At 41.3% G+C, this 21,252-nt stretch overlaps 1 protein-coding gene across 1 annotated transcript in view; it reads left to right on the forward strand.

Moving 5' to 3' along the window:
• Nucleotides 1–20,546, forward strand: part of GPR139 (G protein-coupled receptor 139) — a 40,148-nt gene extending 19,602 nt beyond the window's left edge. The window contains exon 2 of the mRNA XM_038538870.1: nt 18,872–20,546. Coding sequence (XP_038394798.1) covers nt 18,872–19,806 — 935 coding nt within the window. The 3' untranslated portion in view covers nt 19,807–20,546. The remainder of the gene's footprint in view (nt 1–18,871) is intronic.
• Nucleotides 20,547–21,252: the final 706 nt, after the last annotated feature.

Raw genomic sequence — 21,252 nt, forward strand, 5'->3', positions numbered from 1 at the left:
TCTGCCTTCTTAAAGAGTCTAACAGTTAACATTTTGTAGATAGACACACCTGAGTTTAAATTCTGGTTGTGTGACTTACCAGCTATGTACACTTAGGCAAGTCTCTAAACTAAATTCCTTCCTCTATAGAAAGGATCTAATAATAATTTAAAAATGAGAGGAGTAGCAGAACTAAGTGCAAACCATGTATCAGTTTCTGGCATATAATAATTGCTAAATGGAAGCTATTATTTTCATTATTAAGACCACTTCCCTTATGGCAGAAGAAGGTACACATTTCTCGTCATCATTACTGCTATTATTGCTATTATTATTTACATATTCTCTTATTTTTGAAGGAAAAAAATCACTTGCTTTTCCTACTGACACTCCCCATTCTCTTTTAGAAATAATATTTCTGCTCAGAGGAGAAAGAAAAACAGTTTGTTTTGTATAAGCAAAGGGTACAGCATGGGGCCTGGACATGCTAGCTCATGGAGAGTCAAGAGCAAGAGCTGTCCAGATAAAGTGGATGGGGGGTGAGTTATAGAAAGAGGGGCTGCATAGTTGAAGGATCAAAGGCTGCAGAGAATATGGCTTATTTGGGGAGCTTCAGGTACAGTGATTCCTCTCAGCTGGGACATAGGGTAGGCAGGAGTGCTGAGTGAAATGGGATGGATAGGGAGGCAGCTCCAGTGCTGTCTACTGGGAAGCCTACACTCTTCTAAGCACTTTCTATGCATTAACTTAGTCCTCACAATCAGCTCCATTTTACAGATGAGCAAATGGAGGCACAGAGAAGTTAAGTAACTTGCCCAAGGTCACACAGCAAGAACATGTCAGATCTAGATCCGGTGGCCATGCTCATCACCAGCATGCCAAGAGGGCATTGCTTCTTTTTCTCTATGACATTCAGGCATGCATCCCAAAGCCAGAAAAGAAACAGAGTCCTCCAAAGTCACGAGGAATCAAGCCATCCTCCACTGCTGACCCCCACTTGGGCAGGGTGGAAGCTACTCTCTCTGCCACCTCCCAGTGTGCAGAGGTAGATTTTTAGAAGTTCCCAAACACAAAACCATTTCCATATAATTATGCCTCCTTGACCTACATGTCGTTCAGCTGTGTGCATGGGCTGGAGGCACAAAAACCAATTTCTCCAACGAGAGAAAATTGCTTCCCGAGGCCCCCAGGTAATTAGACATTGTCTTCTGGGCATGGCCTGTTCCCCGTCTGTCCCCATCCCCTGACATAGGTGTTGCCACTTCAACCCTGCATCCGCTGGGCAAATGCAGGCCCCATGGTGGAACAGAACATCATCAGGACAGTGGCCTTGGAGAGCATGTAGCAGGATGGTGTGCATCAGGGGATTCTCCAGTGTTCTTAAACAGCCAGATCCCATAGAACCTTCTCCGACCAGCCCAAGAAGGGAAAGGGGGACATATTATGCAGGAAGATATTACCTCTCAAGCATTTCTGATGGCTCCTGTCAAATTTTATACATGAGGAAGCTACAATACAGCCCATGCTTAAAAGTTTCAGTGAGGTTTATAAAGGACCTTCTGTTCTTTACCTCCCCCTACCCCTGCTCTCCCGGATGTCTGTGGTATGATATAGAAATAACAAACATCTTACTTAGTAAAACCCCTAATGCTTAAAGTCCTTCAAAGACTCTCCATTCCCTCAGGACAATTTCAATTCAAACTAGGCTGCAAAGCTGTTTGAATCATTCAAATTGGATGCTGCTACTTCTGTACCTCTTTCCCAGCCAGGCCTTCCTCCACCCCAGCTCTTTCTCCAGACAGGGGCAGGCAGAGGACATAAATGAATGAGGTCCGGTGAGGACTGGTTAAGCTGCATGACACCCCCACATGGAAATGTCACCCAGGTGGCCTCTCCTGATTTTTAAAAGAAGCTCAAATCTTCAACTAGACATGAAAAACTCCAATTTGTATATATGACAACTAAATCAGAAAATCCTAAAGACATATCTGCAGCCTGGAATCTACCCCATAAGCCTCCAGCCTATGATCTGCATTCCATGCTGAACTTCTAGATGCTCTAACAACCATTCTGTCTCTCTTATCTCTTGGCACATTCTGTTCCCTCTTGTTGTCATACTTTGCTCCCCAATTACTTGACTAGTTCCTATTCCTCTGTCACTGCACACATACCACTTCCTTCAAGAAGCCTTCCATGATCCTCTAGGTTAGATTGTTACCCCTTCTTAAGTGCTCCCATTGCATGCTGTCTTCTGCTGTTGAGGAGCTTCTGTCTGGGTATTTATCTGGCTTCTGCCAGGCTAGAAGCTCCAAGAAGGAAGAAACCATTTTTTTCTCATTTACCATGATATCCACAGCTGCAGCAAGGTGCCTGAACACAGCAGGAAGTCAGTATCTGTGGTAGAAGGAAGGGGAGGGAGGCTGGCCTGAGTAGTCTGTGTTAATGCAAAAGAGAGAGAGAGAGAGAGACTCACTCCAGAGTCTCTTGGGTTGGACTGATGAGCAACAAATATTACATTTATTGAGCACTCACTATGTACCAGGTATCCTTCCAAGCATTTGCTTTAGTTCCTACAAGAACCCCATGAAACAGGTATTATCCCCATTTTACAGATAAGGAACATTAAGGCACAGAGTATTTAAGAAACTTAGTCAAGATCACAAAGCAAGAAATTGAGAAATGGAGTTCAAGCCCACAGAGCCTGGTTTCAGAATCAGTGCTCTTAACCTCTCCACTATTCAAAAAAGGAAAGGGTCAATGCTCTATGGAAGAAACAGACTATCACACTCAGTGGATAAACAAATAATATTTTGAGTACTACATGCAAGGCATGGTATAAATGCTCAGTCTTCCTAACAAGCCCTTGGGGGAAATGTTCTTGTCCTCATTACACAGATAAGGAAACTGATTAAGTATCATGTTCAGGCAAGTAAATGGGGGCTGTGAACTCAGATCCATCCGCCACCATAGGAGGTAAAAGGGAAAAGGGAAAAGAAGTTAGTTACCTAGAGAGATTGGGTCTGGAGAGAAGAAAGCAGAGAGATGGGATAAGATCAAGTTATCATGCGTATAATGTAATACCACAGAAGTGACAGCAAGCAGATAGATGTTCCACAGAGAATGCCATGGGGGAAATCCATACACCCATCCATCCATCCATCCATCCATCCATCCATCCATCCATCCATCCGTCACTCTTATTCCACAAACGTTGATGGAATACATACTCTTTGACTACCCTGCAAATCTTCAAGGTTCAGAGAAAAGAGATACAACCCCTGCCTTCCAAGGGCTCCCAGTGAATGGGTGATAAAGATTTTGAAGAAGATCATTATAAAAACGTGTTAAATACTCTAGCCAATGAGGTGCTTGACTCAGAGCACTGCAATCAGGGAAGGCTTTAAAAATAAAAATTCTACCAGCCTAAGAGCTGTAGGCAGGGAAGGCATCCCAGGCAAAAGAAATAGCCCATGCAATGCTATGAAGGAAAGAAAGAGTGCTGTGCATTCAGGCAATAGCTCGTAAAGTGAAGAGCAAGGTGCATTTGCATGCAGAGGGAGCTGATGGTGTTAGAGGTATCAGGTTGGTCATGCAAAGATTTTGGATATAGAGCAGAGGTTTCAAACTAGCTACCCTCAGGCCACACTGTGCGTGTGTCTGTGTGTGTGTGTGTCTGTGTGTGTGTGTGTGTGTGTTTATGTGTTTGCAAGCCTCTTCTGAAACACTGGAAGACCTGGCCACAGATGGTCATTCCCTCATGGGAAACCACCAGAAAGAAGTAAATAGTGGCTAGCCTCTTAAAGGGGGCACAAACTATCCAGTTCATTAAAGGCCCCTGCATGCCCACCTCACACATTGATATTACCTGCCTGGCCTATTGCCATTTGAGTTTTCAAACCCTGGCATAGAGCCCTATGCCCTATGGCATTGATGGGAGAGCAGCAAGTTTAAAATGACTTCCCATGCTGCCTTGGTATGATTTATTCAGTAAGTTCTGAGCACCTTGAGCCCAGGGAATGGGTCTTATACTCTCAAGAGCCTATTCCAGGCTTGGCACATAGTTGGGCATCACTAAATTTATTGGATTCATATGGAAGATTTTGGCACAAAATCTCTTCAGAGGAGAATGATAGTCTCTAAAAGATCTCTCTCACAATGAACACTAAATTAATTTCCAGTTGCCCTTGATCACATCACCTGACTCATTTTCTGCAGTAAACCCTTAGTAATCTTCCAGTCTATTTAAAACTGTTAACCAGCGCTTCTGCATGTCTATGATGTTGTGTTAATCTATATTTGTAGTTAGTCATTCAATTCAACAGAAATTTATTGAGCAGCTACTGCATGCCAGAAACTGTGTAAGAGATTGGAAATATATTAGTAATGATAAGCAAAGCAGACACACTCCCTGCCCTTTGAGATTTCTACCTGGCTAATAGTAATGATGATAAAATGTATATAGCATGTATGGTATCAAGGACTATGCCAGGCATTTTCCCTATATTTATTCTTTTAACGCTCACAGAAGCCTGTGATGGGTACCATACCATCATCTGTTTTATAGATGAGCAAACTGAGGCACAGAGAGGTTAAATAAATTGCCCAGGATGGCACAGTTAAAAAGTGGCAGAGGCAGGTTTGAACTCTAGCAATCTGGCTCTGGAATCTGTTCTCTTTGTCCTTGTCCTTCTGGAATGACTTTGGGAGTCCCAGAAATACCTCTCTAATCCTCAGAATGGAAGGCATTACAGTTGTGGTCAGCTTCAGTGGTGTTTATAGCAATGGAACCACAGGTAGGTAGATTAATTATAGCAACATGCTCTAGATCCTATATATTAGTGATATTTGGGCTTTTTCCTAATATGATGTTACTGCCTTTCCTTTCTTTAGGTTAGAGACCCTTGATGCAGACCTAATACTGGAAAGCAGCTGGAGGTACAAAGTCGCCAGCTAATTGCTGCCATTTATACACATCCTTAGCTTTAGGGCAACCAGCTGTCCCTAGGAAGTGGCCCCTAAGAAGAGAAGCCTTCAGGCTAGAATGACAGCATGGATCATTGGCTGAAGAATTATTCGTTTAATTTATCTGTTATACCTATTATGTTCCTAGCTCTTGACTGTGTCGCCCACAATCCTGCCTCCTCAGCTCATGCCATTCCTGGATGTTGGAGTGCCCGTCTCCCTGGCCCCCTCCTGTGGTGGGTCTTGTTGACACTCTCTGTGAGCCTAAGAAAATGCCTGGGTCAGCCTCGTTCACACTTGCTGCTTGGTCATACAAACTCTTTGTCTTTCTCACTATCTTGCTAGCAGGAAGACATCTGCCTCCCCTCATCAACCGCCTCAGCACTATGAATGGCACATAGCACACACTTAGCGTATGCTTTTTGAATGCTAGAAGGCCCAGAGAAATGTGTGACTTATCCCAAGGCCACAGAGCTAGTAGATAGCAGAACAGAATTCTACTTGGTCAACATAGATTGCAAGCTCCTTGTGGACTTGATCCATTTGTGTATTTCCGCATAGCTGCACCACCCATGTCTGGCATAGTGCCTAGCTCATGGTGGGCAACTTGGAAAACGTTTGTTGAACGAATAAGTGAGTGCCAACTTCATTTAATTCTTCCTTTATCCTTGCCTTCATGGAAGAAGACAGGCAACAGAAAATGAAGGCTTTGTGTTGACTGCGTTTTGTATGCACAATTGATAAGCTATTTGCCCGAAGCTAAAAATACCTACCCCTGGCAGCCATTGGGAGGCAGATGGATGGTGCTTAGCACAAGATATTTAATCAAACAGCGACAACTCCGAATAGAGCCACAATTAGCCTCTGACACCCCAGTGAACTCCAGATGAAGAGTCCAGAAGCCTCTGACTTCCTGTTGGTCCCCTGGAACCCAATGCCCATCACCCTGGGTCCACTAAACAGCACAAACAAATGAGCATCCTTTGTGCAAGGCAGTCACCAGCTGGAAGTCAGGGTTTGGGCATTGTGGGCCGAAACTGAGCACCTGGGACAAATACAAGGGAGAATTAGCCAGTGGGGAGCATCATTCAATATTAGAAGGGGCAATGGAGAGTGCCAGCTGATACACACTATTAAAAAAAAGAAGAAAGGAAGAAAGAGATAGAACAAACTGACCTATTTCTATATAATGGTCAGTTCACTAGAGCTAATTACAGAAGCATCTGGACAAGCACGTGTGTCAAATGGGCTCTAAAGTCTAATAAATTGTTTTTGAATCCTGAGTCCAGCACACACTTGATGTCTGATTGGACCAGTTTCTTAATTCACTGAGCGTCAGTGTTCTCATCCCTATAATGGGGATATTAATAGTATACATCTCTTAATGTCATGTGAGGATTCAATTTAAAGCAAGTAAAACGTCTAACAAGTGAGCTACACATGGTAAATAGTTGATAGAGGGGACCAGCTATTACTAAATATGCTTGGCTCTAACATAACCTATATAATATACGAGTATCTATGAACAAGAGAACTAGAAGAGGCATTTGATTCCTTAGCAACCAACCTCTCAAATCTTGTCTTTCTTATTCTAAAATAAAGGGATAAAAAGAGTATCTAATTTATTAGTAAATATTAAATACTGGATGTTTAATTTTAGATATTTATTAGATGATATTTGATATTACAGATCTGAGAAGTGCTTCATGAAGATGAAGGAAGGGGTTCAGGACCTGACACACAGTGGGCACTCATGTCTGTCAAGGGCCCTGAGAAAATGGTGGTGGGTCTTCCTGTCTGGTTCTTCTTTGCCTTTGCACAGGCAGTTCACTCTCCCTGAAGAGCCCTTCCTTGTCTTCCATGCCTGTCAAACTACCACTCTGCACTAGATGTGAGCTATGATACTATATTTTTTTTATTAGTAATAGGTTCATTTTGCAGATCTGGAAACTGAGGTCCTGAAAAGGGAAGTGGCTTTTCCACAGACACTTAGAAGACTATGTCAGAACCCAATTGAAACCTGAGGCATATCCTAACAGAATTGGGATGCCAAGGCACACATTTTCCCCTGTCTTATCGAGATATAATTGACCTACATGGCTATGTAAATTTAAAGTGTGGAGCCTAATGGTTTGGCTTACATATATTATGAAATCATAGCCATAATAAGCTTACTTATCATCCTTCACCTCAAACAGCTACAGTAAGAAAAGAAAGAAAAAGATTTTTTTTTCCTTGTTATGAGAACATTTAGGGTCTACTCTACATTAACAATTTTTGCATGTGTATCAGACAGCAGTGTTAGGGACACTTTCATTGACAGAGCACAAATGAGTCAGAGGTCTTTTCTGAGACCAGTTCTCCCATCCTCAAGAAATTCACCAGGAGAATCCCCTGCCTAGACTTGCCAGTGCTTTTTCCTCCATGTCAGGCCTTTGCATAGTTCAGTTCACCACTGGTCATCACACTCACACATGTTAACCATGGCCACTTACTCTGCTTGTGCCAGGCTCTGTGCTAAGAGCTTTATGCATGTGACTTCTTCTGATCCCCAACAACCCTCCAAACCAGACATGACTTTTATCCATACTTTACTGAGGAGGAAGCTAAAGCTCCTGGTGTTACTTGCTCAAGAATGCCAGCTAGAATGGAGCAGATGTGGGTGCTAAACCAGCTCTTCCAAACTCCATATTACATGCATGTGATTTTAAGGAGCCTGTAAGTCTTTCTGGTAAGTCTTGTGCTCTGCATCTGCTAGAGAGATGGCTCAAGCCCCATCCCTGTCTGTCTTTGTGACAAACCCTAGAGCTGAGAAAACACAGCTGCTTCCATTACTTATTATGGGACCTGACCCAGTATGGTACCACTGAGGGCTTTCAGAATACTTCTTTGACTTATCAGCTGTGCCATCTTGAGCAAGTGGCTAACCATCTCTTTATCAGTTTCCTCATCTGTAAAATAGAGACCAGAGCCTACATTTTCCTTACAATTTTCTTTATTTTTTTTAACAATTCTATTTTATTTATTCATGAGACACACAGAGAGAGCCAAAGACACAGGCAGAGGGAGAAGCAGGCTCCCTGTGGGAGCCCGATGCGGGACTCGATCACAGATCCCAGGATCACAACCTGAGCTGAAAGCAGACGTTCAACCACTGAGCCACCCAGATGCCCCCCTTACCATTTTCTTTAAATCAATTCATTTTTTAATATACTTAACTTATTTTATAAGCAGGTTTTTATCACTACCCTAAATAACATTTCTCTAATATCCTTTAAACTAAACACATAACTTTTAAAGTAAAACTATTCATCAGTGAATGACCCCCCAAAAATCACCTCATCTCTACAGAGCCACCAGACTCATAGTAGGTGTTCAATGCATGGTAGTCATAAGAAAATGAATTTTGGCATGGAAAAGTATGGTTTGAAAACTTTTGAGTCTATTGGCTAACTTGAGACCTAGAAGTTGTCATGGTTACCCAAAGACACTGCTCCTAGTCAAAAAGTCAAAACCAATTTTTCAGTCAAGAGAATGCCAACCGATCAGCTCAGATGAATGTGATGACCAGCCAGTTACTAACTCACTTTTCCCCATTGCCTTGAGTCAGACTGCCCTGGCAATCATCTTAGCTCTTGCTTGACTATCCATCTGCAATGGGCAGGCTTACTAGGTCTCAACTCGTTCTAGTATATAATGGAAACTGCTGCTTTGTTAGGTTCTGGGAAAAGCCAGTAAGACTGGACCACTTTCCCACAGCCCAGGTCCCTCCGGCAAATCCACAGCCTTCATTCCACCATGACAGATACCACTAATCCATCCCAGCACTGCTAAACCCAGGTCCAGCTTTAGAATATTTTTCAACAGGGCATGCAATAGCCACTACCAATCGATTGAAGATGAACCATGTTTTGCCATTCCAACCTCCGGGCTATGCAATCACCCTTCACAAGGGACCCTAGAAAGAAAGGAAATACTGCCCCTACCTTTGAAAAGAATCCACTCCAGTGCTAAAGGTAGTGACAAATAGGGGTCTCCACGAGAAAAATATAAAGCTACAAAGAAAATGAAAGAGCTATCAAAATAAAAACAAAATTTTAAAAGAACAAAGTCTATTTCAGAGAAAGCAAAAGACAATTGAATCATCCTGTAATAATGGCTCTTAGGGCTACAGATAACCGCCAACCTTCTCCACTGAGCAGAGAAACAAAGGTGGGGGGGGGGGGTGGGTAAGGGGTGGAATAGAGCTGCAGCTAGAGGGATCAGGTTAGAGGCAATGAAGCATTTCAGATAGGGTGACAGGGTTGTTAGTGCCTGGAATGATCCATGGAGGGAAACTAGAATCTTCTCTGGGATTCCTAGAGAGCTCAGACTCTCTCTGACTCATCTCTACTTCCAGCACAGGGTCTGAACTCTAGATCAGTAATCCTCTGCTGAACTGCACTGGCCAGATGTAATAAGTAACAATAGGTAACATTTACTGAGTGCTCACTATGTACCAAAAACTATGCTAAGCATTTCACACATTATTTCATATATCTTTATAACAACCCGTGAAGATATATTTATTATGATGCCCATTTCACAGATATAGGAACTAAGGCTCAGAGAGATTAACCACTACACAACTTCTTCCAACTAAGATAGGTTCTTATATACCTGGATATTTTGGGTGACGTTCAGCCTGCAAAGAACGAAAAAAAAAAAAAAAAAAGAAGAAGAAGAACAAACAACAACAACAAAAACCAAGTGACTTTTCAGAGCCCTCCCAGGATCTGGAAGGGGTGGGGAAATACTACCTGACCTCCGCCTCACTAGTCCGCAGTTTCATGCCCGATAACCAAATGTTGGAAAGACATTCACATTCCCAAGCTTCTGCACCAAGGCAAGTGGAACAATGAGGAAACAAGGGGGCCCCTGGCCAGCTAGCAGTGCCTGAGGTTGGAAACATAAGGTAGGAAAGCTGCCCTCAGGGAAATCCTTCCCTGCTCCTCTCCTAGGAGCCCTTGGGGCAGAGCCTCCTGAAGATTTTCTGGTACCTTCCACAAAGGCCAAAAAAGACTGAACATTAAATCTTGTCAGCATCACACTTTATTTCCTCTTCCTCTGCCCCCAAGATCCAGAGTGGAACAGGTAACTGTGAGGAAGATTCTAACTTCCAAGAGGCAATGCCCATCACACAATTCACTCCCCAGCTGATCTAAACAAGGGCAGTGTTGACTTCTTGCCTGGGAGGCTTAAACATTGCTTCTCCTAGAAATCTGTCCTTGGAGCACCTCCCAGGAACCGCTAAAATAACATCACTGGAATTGCTTATAATGTCAGGGATCCTTGTGCTTCTGTAGGACACTGAGGGCTGACTCTTCTAGTGCAAAAGACAGACAACTGTAAGGAGGAGAGATGCCTTTAAGTCACCAGGGATGGTGGCTGAATGGGGTGAAATGCACAAGAACATAATTTAGGATGTAGAGAAAGAGGATTTGCAGAAGGAAACCTCAGGAATTTAATCAGCCCTGATAAGAAATTTTCTATTCTTTTCTGAAGACCTTCATGAACTGAGCAACTGTAGTGTCAGGGGCCTGTTCCTGTTCACATAACTGCCGTTATTACAATCAAAAAGTTCTTGATGTCTAACCTAAATCTTTTTGCAGCTTCAACTTGAGTTCTTTTTCTTTTTGCCTATTTTCTTAGCTGCCTTTTAGGAAGAAAGAGATAGAGGGGAAGAGAGAGAGAGGGAGGAAGATGGAAAAAATGTGTTTTCCTTGAAACTAGCATTTCTACTTTTGAGAATTTATTCTACAGGAATATAAAAAGATGCTTAGTGGCTAAAAAATAAGATAAATAATGGCCAGCCATAGGTGAATATTTCATGAATAATATTGACATAGGAGAGAAAAAAATCCATGATTTATTTCTAATTGAAAAAAATCAACTTGCACAACTGTTTTATTGTATGATCTCATTGTGTGGCAGTAATCATTATTACTAATTATATTTATAATTTATAGTAACTGCAGTCACTTGGGGGTTCCACTGAGATGGACATCAAAGATGGCTTACTCACATGGCTGACAATTGATGTTGGATTCAGCTATGAGATCACCTAGGGCTTTCAACCAGGGTCTTACACATGGCCTTTCCATGTGACTTGGGCTTCTCATAGCTGAGTTCCAAGATGGAACATCTCAAGAACAAGTATTCAGAAGGCCTACTTATGACCTGGTCATACAGGGTCACTCCTGCCATAGTCTATTGTTCAAAAGTAAATCACAGGACCAGCTCCAATTCAAGAAGAGGAGACCACCCAAAGGCATGAATACCCAGAGGTATGGTTCATTAAGGACCATCTGTGAGACTAGCTATCACAGTATCTTTGGAAAATGGGATTTGGGCAGACTTTTACTTTCCAATATCTAATGTAGTGGTTAAATATACAAATCCAGGAGGCCAAAGCTTAGTTTAATGTCCTGGCTCATCACCTGCTTGCTTTGTGACCTGAAACAAGTTATTTAACTTCTCTGAGCCTCGATACTCTCAAATCATAGTTCCAACCTCGATAGGTAGTTATGAAGATTAAATGCGGTATTATGTATGAGATAGAAGTAAATGCTCAATAAAAGTGAGCTAATAATAATATAATTACATGCTGATATAATTAATTTTTTACATGTGTTTTGTTATTAAAAAACTATTTTTCAAAGTAAAAAAAGGAAATACAGCAGAACTAAGAGAGAAAGAATATTCTCAGTCAGTGCTCTGTTCTGGCTACTTCTTCTAAGGAACTTGCAGGGACTTTATAGTCCTCACAAACATAGAAAATAACTCTGGAAAATTTTGACCCTTTCCCTCTGCACCAGTAAGTGGTTCAGTGGTGGGGTCTGACAGTCAAACCTGTGTTGTTCTTTCAGCCACTCCCCAAATCCTCTGAAGCTTGAGCACAGTAAGCTACAAATTACGGGAAATGAATTCCCCCAAGAATACAACCAAGAAGCTTTGCAATCACAGAACATGGGCTTTCTATTTATTACCCAGGAGCTTAAACCTGTCCAGTGACACCATTGACAGAAAAGATTTGCTTTTTAGAAGCACTGACATTTTGATTGTGAAGTTCACTGGGGCTTGCTTGGGTTTCCACAACAACAGTCTTGGGCAGGTCAGTTTGAGAGAAAAGCTGAGAAATAGAATTTCAGGCAGTGATGACTTGGGTTTCTTTGTTTTTTCGCCCATTATAAATGCACACAGACCCTGTCAACATTCCTTTTCTTTGGGGAAAAACGTGCCATTGTGGAAATGAAGGGATTTTTTGAGGTGGGTAATTATAGCAAATGTCAAACTTTAAGAGTTGAAAACTCTACCTTCTCATTTCTTTTTTCAGAAAATCAATACACAGGCATTGTTCCATTCCCCTCTAGGTCTATGTGGCTTACACATGTTCTCTCATCCCAAGGATCTCCTAAGTATGCTTGATATTGCCTTGGGGACAAATCTAACTGTACAAAAGAAATGGGAAACTCAATGTCTGCAAGTTAGTTTCTCAAGAGAGGCAATTACTAGAAACTTAAGAAAATGTCAAATATGAATACCTGGCAATTTCGTTTGGAGATGATGACTTGCCTGACTTTAAGCATTAATTAGATGGGGCTGAAATATTTTTAAAGAGTTTGGATATGGAGAATTTTTTTAGCACCCCACTTCAAATAGCATTCAATAGGAAAGTAAGAGACAGTGGTGAAGAGTCACTCCATGCAGAATATATCCAGTATTTGTCCTTCCTGCCTCCTTATAGGCTGGTAGGTGCGGCAGGGACACAAGAGAGAAATGACAGTACTTTTCTAAGTCAGGGGCAACCCAGGAAACAGGAATCACTTTCCTACAGCTGAGAAGCCTTTCCTATAACCAAAAATAACACAGAACTTGATATCCCATAACATCAGACAGAGGGTGTTATTCTGTATGTTGGGTGTTATTCTGTATGTTGGTAAATTGAAACCAATAAAAAATAAATTTATTGAAAAAAAAAACATCAGACAGAACTAGAGTCACCTCTGGCTCCCCACGTTACTCAGTATGTGGCTTTGGGCAAATTACCTAAAACTCTAATCCTCAGTTTCCTCATCTCTAAAATGGGGATGATAATAGGACTGATAAGCCTTCTTTCAGTTCCATGAATACCATGCTTACACTCACCTCAGGGCCTTTGCACTTGTCATTCCAACTGCCTAGAATCCTTTTCCCACAGATCTTTTTATGGCAGATACCTTCTCCTCACCCTTAATTGAACTCAAATCATTTTCCAATCTGAAAAATAATCTCCCATCAACCTATCTCATCCCTGGGTTTTATTCTGGATAGTATCGCTATCTGAAATTCTCATACATTTTTATATTTGTTCATTGTCTGTCTCCCTCACTACAATAAGCACCATGATAAAAGGGAACTTGTGCATTTTGCTAATCCTTGCATCTCCAACACCTCCTACAGTGCCTGGCACATAGTAAGTGCTCTGTTAACATTTGCTGAACAAGTGGACTCTCAGTCAATAGCTAACATTCATTGAGAACTCATCACATGCCAGGCACTGTTCTAACCACTTTATAAAAATTATCTCACTTAATTCTCAAAACCCTCTGAGGCAGATAGTTGTACTAATCCTATTTTATAAAGAAAGAAACTGAAGTGTAGAGAGATCAAATCAATCTTCCCAAAGCCAAAGAGCCAATAAGTAGTAGAGCCAAGACTAAACCCCAGCAGCCCAGCCCCAGACTCCACATACTTAATCCCAAGTCCTGATACTTTTAGCTTTGATAGGTAAGCATCAGACCTGATTTCACAGCTTGTGTTTATGAAACTCTGGCTGTATACAATTAGATCAAAGCAGCCAAACTTTTGACACACACCCTCCTGCAAATCCTTCACCCTTCATTCTATATCTGTTTACTAGCCCTCTTGTATCATTATATGTGTTCTTATTTATCTCTTTAATACTTAGCTACTTGTGTGTTTTCCTATACTTTGGAGATTCTAAATGTGTGCAATACCAACTTGTTTCTACCATGGGCCCAGGCACACAGAAGGTAGATGCTAAATACTTTTTTAAAAGATTTCTAAATGAATAAAACATTTTGGAACACTTTTCAACAGAACATAGCAAGACTGTTTAATAAAAGAGAGCTCTAAATGCAAAAATGTATACAAAGTGAGTAAAAATCAATATAAGCTTTCCTTATAAACCCAACTCTTCATGCTTTCCTCACCTTAGGGTCTTTGCACATGCTGTTTCCCTGAAACACACTTTCTACTACCACTCTTTTTGCCTATTTACTTTCTACTGGTTCTCCAAATTTTACTTTGTTTTTTTTTTAATTTTTATTTATTTATGATAGTCACACACAGAGAGAGAGAGAGGGAGAGAGAGAGGCAGAGACATAGGCAGAGGGAGAAGCAGGCTCCATGCACCGGGAGCCCGACGTGGGATTCGATCCCGGGTCTCCAGGATCGCGCCCTGGGCCAAAGGCAGGCGCTAAACCGCTGCACCACCCAGGGATCCCCAAATTTTACTTTGAACATTATTTCCTCAGCAAAACTTTTATTGATCACTAATAGCACTTGCAACTTTCAATTATACATTTTCTCCTATGGCTCTAAAGTTGACATTTTTCTTGCCTAAAAGATTCTAAGCTCCATGAAGATAAGACCATTCATGTCTATTTTGTTCAACATCTCCTCTCAGGACATAACTCATAGTCAATGCACAGAAACACTGCTAAATGCATGAATAAACTTTTGAAATTTCAAGTTTATAAACATAAAGAACTTTGCTTTAATGGGACATCTTTTCGCAAGAGTGACTTAAAGTAGAATTTACTCATTATTTTTCTCTTTTGCATACACTGTAATATGCCTGCATGGTACCCTCACCCTTACTTGAATTACCAATATTGCAGAGTGGTTTAGTGCATGGGTGTTAGTTCTTTGGCTTGCATCTTGGCTAATTAATATAATCAGACCTTAACTCTTCACCACTTCAAAATGTTATTTCAAAGTGCCTTGAACAAGAGCAAGAATAGCACAGACTTAAAAATAAAAACAAACAAAAAACTGACAGCAGCAAATACCAAGAAGATATGGAGCAGCTGAACTCTCATACTCTGTTTTTAGGAGTGTAAATTACCAAAACCACTTTATAGAGCAATTCAGCTGAATCTGGAAAAGATACAGGTGCATATACTCTAGAACATAATAAATATATTTCTATATATGTACTACCCAAGAGAAACTCTCACATATAACTACTTCAAGTTGTTAACTACAGCAGTTTTTAATAGCAAAACCTTGAAACCAATTTAAATGTACATTGTTATATATATACACACATATGTCTACATAATATGTGTATATAGGCATATATATTTGTACATGTGTGTCTCTATAATAGGCATGTATATAGAAATATATAGAGACGTGTGTATATGTGTATAGATATATCTCTATGTATGTATATGTGAATAGATAAATCACGGTAAATTTATACAATGGAATGCTATATAGCTGTTAAAATGAGTGAATGAGAGCTACATGTATTAACAAAATAGGTCTCAAAAACATAAGGTTGAGTAGAAAAAGCAGCCTGTTGAATGAACAGTTCACTATAAATTAAGGGTGTGCAAATGCAGCCCTGAAGATTACTGCATGGTGGTTGCCTCCAAGGAGAGAACAAAAGGGGAGGGGAAAGAATAGGCCTGGGGCAATTTCAAGGAAACTGTTAATTGTATCTATAGTGTAAGCTGTTTTGAGTCTGGGTGGCTCAATTAAGCATCGGCCTTCAACTCAGGTCAGAGTCCTGGAGTCCTGGGATGGAGCCCCAAGTTGGGCTCCCTGCTCAGCAGGGGGTCTGCTTGTCTCTCCTCTTGCTTGTGCCCTCTTTTTCAAATGAATAAATAAAATCTTTTTTAAAAAAATAAAAATAAGGGGATCCCTGGATGGTTCAGCAGTTTAGTGCCTGCCTTCAGCCCAGGGTATGGTCCTGGAGTCCTGAGATCGAGTCCCACATCGGGCTCCCTGCATGGAGCCTGCTTTTCTCTCTGCCTGTGTCTCTGCCTCTCTCTATGTGTGTCTCTCATGAATAAATAAATTAAATATTTTTTAAAATTAAAAATAAATAATAATAGGTAGGTAGGTAGATAGATAATAGATGATAGATAGATGATAGATGATAAATAGATGATAGATAGATAGATAGATAGATAGATAGATAGATGATAGATAGAATGTTCCTCATCATATTTTAAAAATTTTACAACAAAGGACACTATCAGGAGAATGAAAAGATGGGGCATCTGGGTGGACCAGTTGGTTAAGCATCTGACTCTTGTTTTAGGCTCAGGTCATGATCTAAGGCTCTTGAATTCGAGCCCTGCATCCAGCTCCACACTGAAGCCTACCTAAGATTCTCTCTCCATCTCCCTCTGCCTTCCTTCCACCCCCTACTCGCACTCTCTCAAAAAATTAAATTAATTGCGGCATCTAGGTGGTTCAGTTGGTTATGTCTGCCTTTGGCTCAGGTCAAAATCCCAAAGTCCTGGAATCAAGCCCCACATCACGCTCCCTGCTCAGCAAGAAGTTTGCTTCTCTCCCTCTCTCTGCCTCTCCCCCTGCTAATACTTTCTCACTTGCTTTCTCTCAGATAAATAAAGCCTTTTTAGAAAATTAAATTAAGGGGATCCCTGGGTGGCTCAGCGGTTTAGCGCCTGCCTTTGGCCCAGGGCGCGATCCTGGAGTCCCGGGATTGAGTCCCACGTTGGGCTCCCGGCATGGAGCCTGCTTCTCCCTCCTCCTGTGTCTCTGCCTTTCTCTCTCTCTCTCTCTCTCTCTCTCTCTCTTCTGTCTATCTCTATCATAAATAAATAAATCTTTAAAAATTAAATTTAATTTTAAAATAAAATAACTGAAGCAAATATGGCAAAATGTTAAAATTTGTTTAATCTGAGTGAGTGCACCAGCATGTATATATTACAAGACAATTTTATAAGTGAACTATTGTATAATATTTTAAAAGGTAAGATTGAGAAAGGGAGATCCAGATGCCAGCTTTGCCACTGGACTTCGGAAAAGGGACATAAATTCTCTGACAATTTTGCTAAATAGAATTAATAGTGTTGACTGTGAAAATTAATGAGCTTAAATGTGCAGAATGACTTCTAGATATTACCCATTGGAATATCACTTTAAAGTCCCTAACAACCGTGTCTTATTCAGAAAGATATTTGTTTTTAAAAATGATCAGAAATCATATGCATGCATTTTCAGGGGTGCCTGGCTGGCTCAGTCAGAAGAGTGTGTGACTCTTTTTTTTTTTTTTATAAATTTTTATTTATTTATGATAGTCACACACAGATAGAGAGAGAGAGGCAGAGACACAGGCAGAGGGAGAAGCAGGCTTCCATGCACCGGGAGCCCGACGTGGGATTCGATCCCGGGTCTCCAGGATCGCGCCCTGGGCCAAAGGCAGGCGCCAAACCGCTGCGCCACCCAGGGATCCCAGAGTGTGTGACTCTTGAACTTGGAGTTATGAGTTCAAGCTCCACATTGGGTGTACAGATTACTTAAATAAATAAAGACTTTTTTAAAAAGAAAGGAATTATATGCATAGATTGCCAAAAAATTGTAATACCAAAAAATAATTGCTACTCTTTGTTCAAAAACTATATATGTGCATTACATAGACATATATAAGGACAGACTATTTATTACTGTGATTGCCCTAAGGGAGGGGTACTTGGGTAGTTGGAGAACAAGAAGGAAAATTTACTTCTCTCTGTTATTATTTTTAACAATGTACTCTATTGTGGATTACAGCTGTTCCTCGATTTATGATGGAGTTACATCTTGGTAAACCTATCATAAACTAAAAATGCCTTTAATTCACCTAACCTACCGAACATTATAGTTTAGCCTAGTCTACCTTAACTATGCTCAGAACACTTATATTAGTCTATGGTTGGGAAAAATCATCTAACACAAAGCCTGTCTTATAATAAAGTGTTGAATATCTCATGTAACTTATTGAATACATACTGAAAGTGAGAAGCAGAATGGTTGTACAGGTACAGATGGTTGTAAGTGTGTCACTTTTAAGTGCTCATGATCACGTGAATAACTGGGAGCTCTGGCTTGCTGCTGTTGCCCAGCATAACAAGAGAGTATCATAACGCATATCGCCAGCCCGGGAAAAGATCCAAATTCAAAATCCCAAATACATTTTCCACTGAATGCCTATAGCTTTTGCGCCATAGTAAAGTTGGAAAATCATAAGTCGAACCATCATAAAATGGGGACCATCTGCACCTACTCTAAAAATAAATAAAATTTATCTTTAAACTAATCTGAAGGTCATGATCTTCTCTGCTCCTTCAATACTAAATCTATATATTAAAAAAAAAAAGAAAGGTCCTAAAATCCAAGTTCCAAAAAGGTTCTTAAGAGTAACCTCTTGCATGATTTAAGACCTCTCCCACCTGAACATGTGAAGTAGGGAAAACCATCCCACCCCATATTTTCCTACATACACTCAGACAAAAGAGAGAGCATGGGATTTGGGATTAGGAGATCTAAATTTGGTTCCTGTCCCCAGCACTTACTGTGTGACTCTAAGTGAATTCCTAAAGCCCTCTGACCCCCAGTTTCATTTCTGAAATGAAGACAATGGTAGCACCACCTCCAATGACTATGCGAGGAATAAATAAATTATAATACGAGTATATAACTTTGTCTGTAGGAGATATAATTTGTCATGTGGAGATTGTCCCTCAAAAGCATTTGTTTGGTCCCTTTGGCTTCCATGGGAGTACCCATAAGCTTATGTCTGCAACCCCGTAGTAGCCAATGAAGTCATCCTACTTCAGAGATAAACCAGATTCTCTTCTCTCCACAGCAAATATCCTGACAGTGATCATCCTGTCTCAGCTGGTAGCTAGAAGACAGAAATCCTCCTACAACTATCTCTTGGCACTTGCTGCTGCTGACATCTTGGTCCTCTTTTTCATTGTGTTTGTGGATTTCCTCTTGGAAGATTTCATCTTGAATATGCAGTTGCCTCAAGTGGCCAATAAGATCATAGAAGTGCTGGAATTCTCATCCATCCACACCTCCATTTGGATTACTGTTCCATTAACCATTGACCGGTATATTGCCGTCTGCCACCCGCTCAAGTACCACACAGTCTCCTACCCAGCCCGCACCAGAAAAGTCATTGTAAGTGTTTACATCACCTGCTTCCTGACCAGCATCCCCTACTACTGGTGGCCCAATATCTGGACTGAAGACTACATAAGTACCTCTGTGCATCATGTCCTTATCTGGATTCACTGTTTCACTGTGTACTTGGTGCCCTGCTCTATCTTCTTCATCTTGAACTCAATCATTGTGTACAAACTCAGGAGGAAAAGCAATTTTCGCCTTCGTGGCTACTCCACAGGGAAAACTACTGCCATCTTGTTCACCATTACCTCCATCTTTGCCACACTCTGGGCCCCCCGCATCATCATGATTCTCTACCACCTCTATGGTGCGCCCATCCAAAACCGCTGGCTGGTGCACATCATGTCCGACATTGCCAACATGCTGGCCCTTCTGAACACAGCCATCAACTTCTTCCTCTACTGCTTCATCAGCAAGAGGTTCCGCACGATGGCAGCTGCCACGCTCAAGGCCTTCTTCAAGTGCCAGAAGCAACCTGTACAGTTTTACACCAACCATAACTTTTCCATAACAAGTAGCCCCTGGATCTCGCCGGCCAACTCACATTGTATCAAGATGTTGGTGTACCAGTACGACAAAAATGGAAAACCTATAAAAGTATCCCCGTGACCCCCTAGGCTTGGCACCTAGTGCCTCTGTCTAATCTATTTCCAGATGGGAGGGTAGCCCACTTAAGAGTGCTAACCTGATTTCCTGTCTCCATGGACTGAGCAACTCTCAGACTGGTAGATGAGAAAAGATGAAAGAGAAGAAAGAAAAGCATCAATCTTCTTTTCATTTACACATTTATTTTCACAATGTCACTTGACAGAAAAAGTTCCTACCAGTTTGAAGATGCTTTGGAGGTTGTGTCATCATCCTGTGGTCAGTAAGGACACACGGTAAAGAAATAGTCTATGACTTTGCCTTGGCACCATCCACAGCCATTGGGAACCACTCATTTATGTGACACACCAAGCAGCCAGTAGCTGAGTCCACACTCTTCTTCCAAGAGCTGAGGTCAACCATCGCTTTCCTGTGCCATCCCCAGCAGCTAACAATGCTGACCAATTTGGGATTTTTCCAAGGTGCCCTTTGTCCTAGAGAAGGTTGTGGTCTTAAAGTGACCCTGGAACTCTAAGCTACAGAATGACACTGTGGGGACAAGGGAGTATTAATCCCATCCAAACTCTGACCAGAGCTTCTTTGGAAAGGCTCCAAACCAACATAACTATGACCCTCAAACCTGGGTCTGCAATGCAGTCTTTCTATTCGCCATTATGTATAGATTTTATCCACGTCCTCCAAAATAAAGACCCCGCCTGGTGTGGGGGGGAAAAGGAGGATCTCTTGAGCCCAGAAAAACAAAAAAAAATAAGCCCACTCTTGCCATTGTTTTGATCCATCCCTGCGTCAGCTATGTATGATCCCTTTACTCAAAATAGCTTCTTATTGTGGTGCCACTCAAGCTTCCTGGAGAAGCCTCTTATGTGTAGAGTTACCAGCCCTGCCTTCTTGCTTGCTAAAGCCCTCACCAAATTGTTTTATTTGAAGTGACTTCCAAACTGGATTTAATTTTCAAGGGTCAGGAACTGTAGCTCTCCAGATGTGAAGGGAGGCATTCTCTGCTCTGCCCCACAGTCCAGCTGGCATTGCTATTCAGCCACAAACACAGACACAATTGACATGGAAAGGTGCCCATGTTGTTTGCTTGTCTGCCCTTTGATGTATATGGCTCAAAAGGGTGGTGCCAGTTTTCAGTAAAGCTATTTAATCCAGATCCTTTGCAAAATGATAAAATATAAGTATGCTTATTTGTTCTCTCTTTGCCTGTCCAAGGCAAGAACAGTTCTACAATGTAATTAATAGGGGCTTCCCTGGGATTTACCACTCATGTGTGCACACATACATGCACGTTTATGCTTGATTATATTAGGCTTCTATGTATACTGTGATGTGTTTTAAAAGGGAAACCTATGCTGGAGTTCCTCTTATTTAACCTTTTTAAAAACTTCTCTTCCAGATTCCCAGTATTTTCCCTGTTTTGGAAGAAATCTTCCCAAAATTATTTTGGAA

The sequence above is a fragment of the Canis lupus genome, chromosome 6, assembly GCF_011100685.1.
Source record: "Canis lupus familiaris isolate Mischka breed German Shepherd chromosome 6, alternate assembly UU_Cfam_GSD_1.0, whole genome shotgun sequence".
NCBI classification, from domain to species: domain Eukaryota; kingdom Metazoa; phylum Chordata; class Mammalia; order Carnivora; family Canidae; genus Canis; species Canis lupus.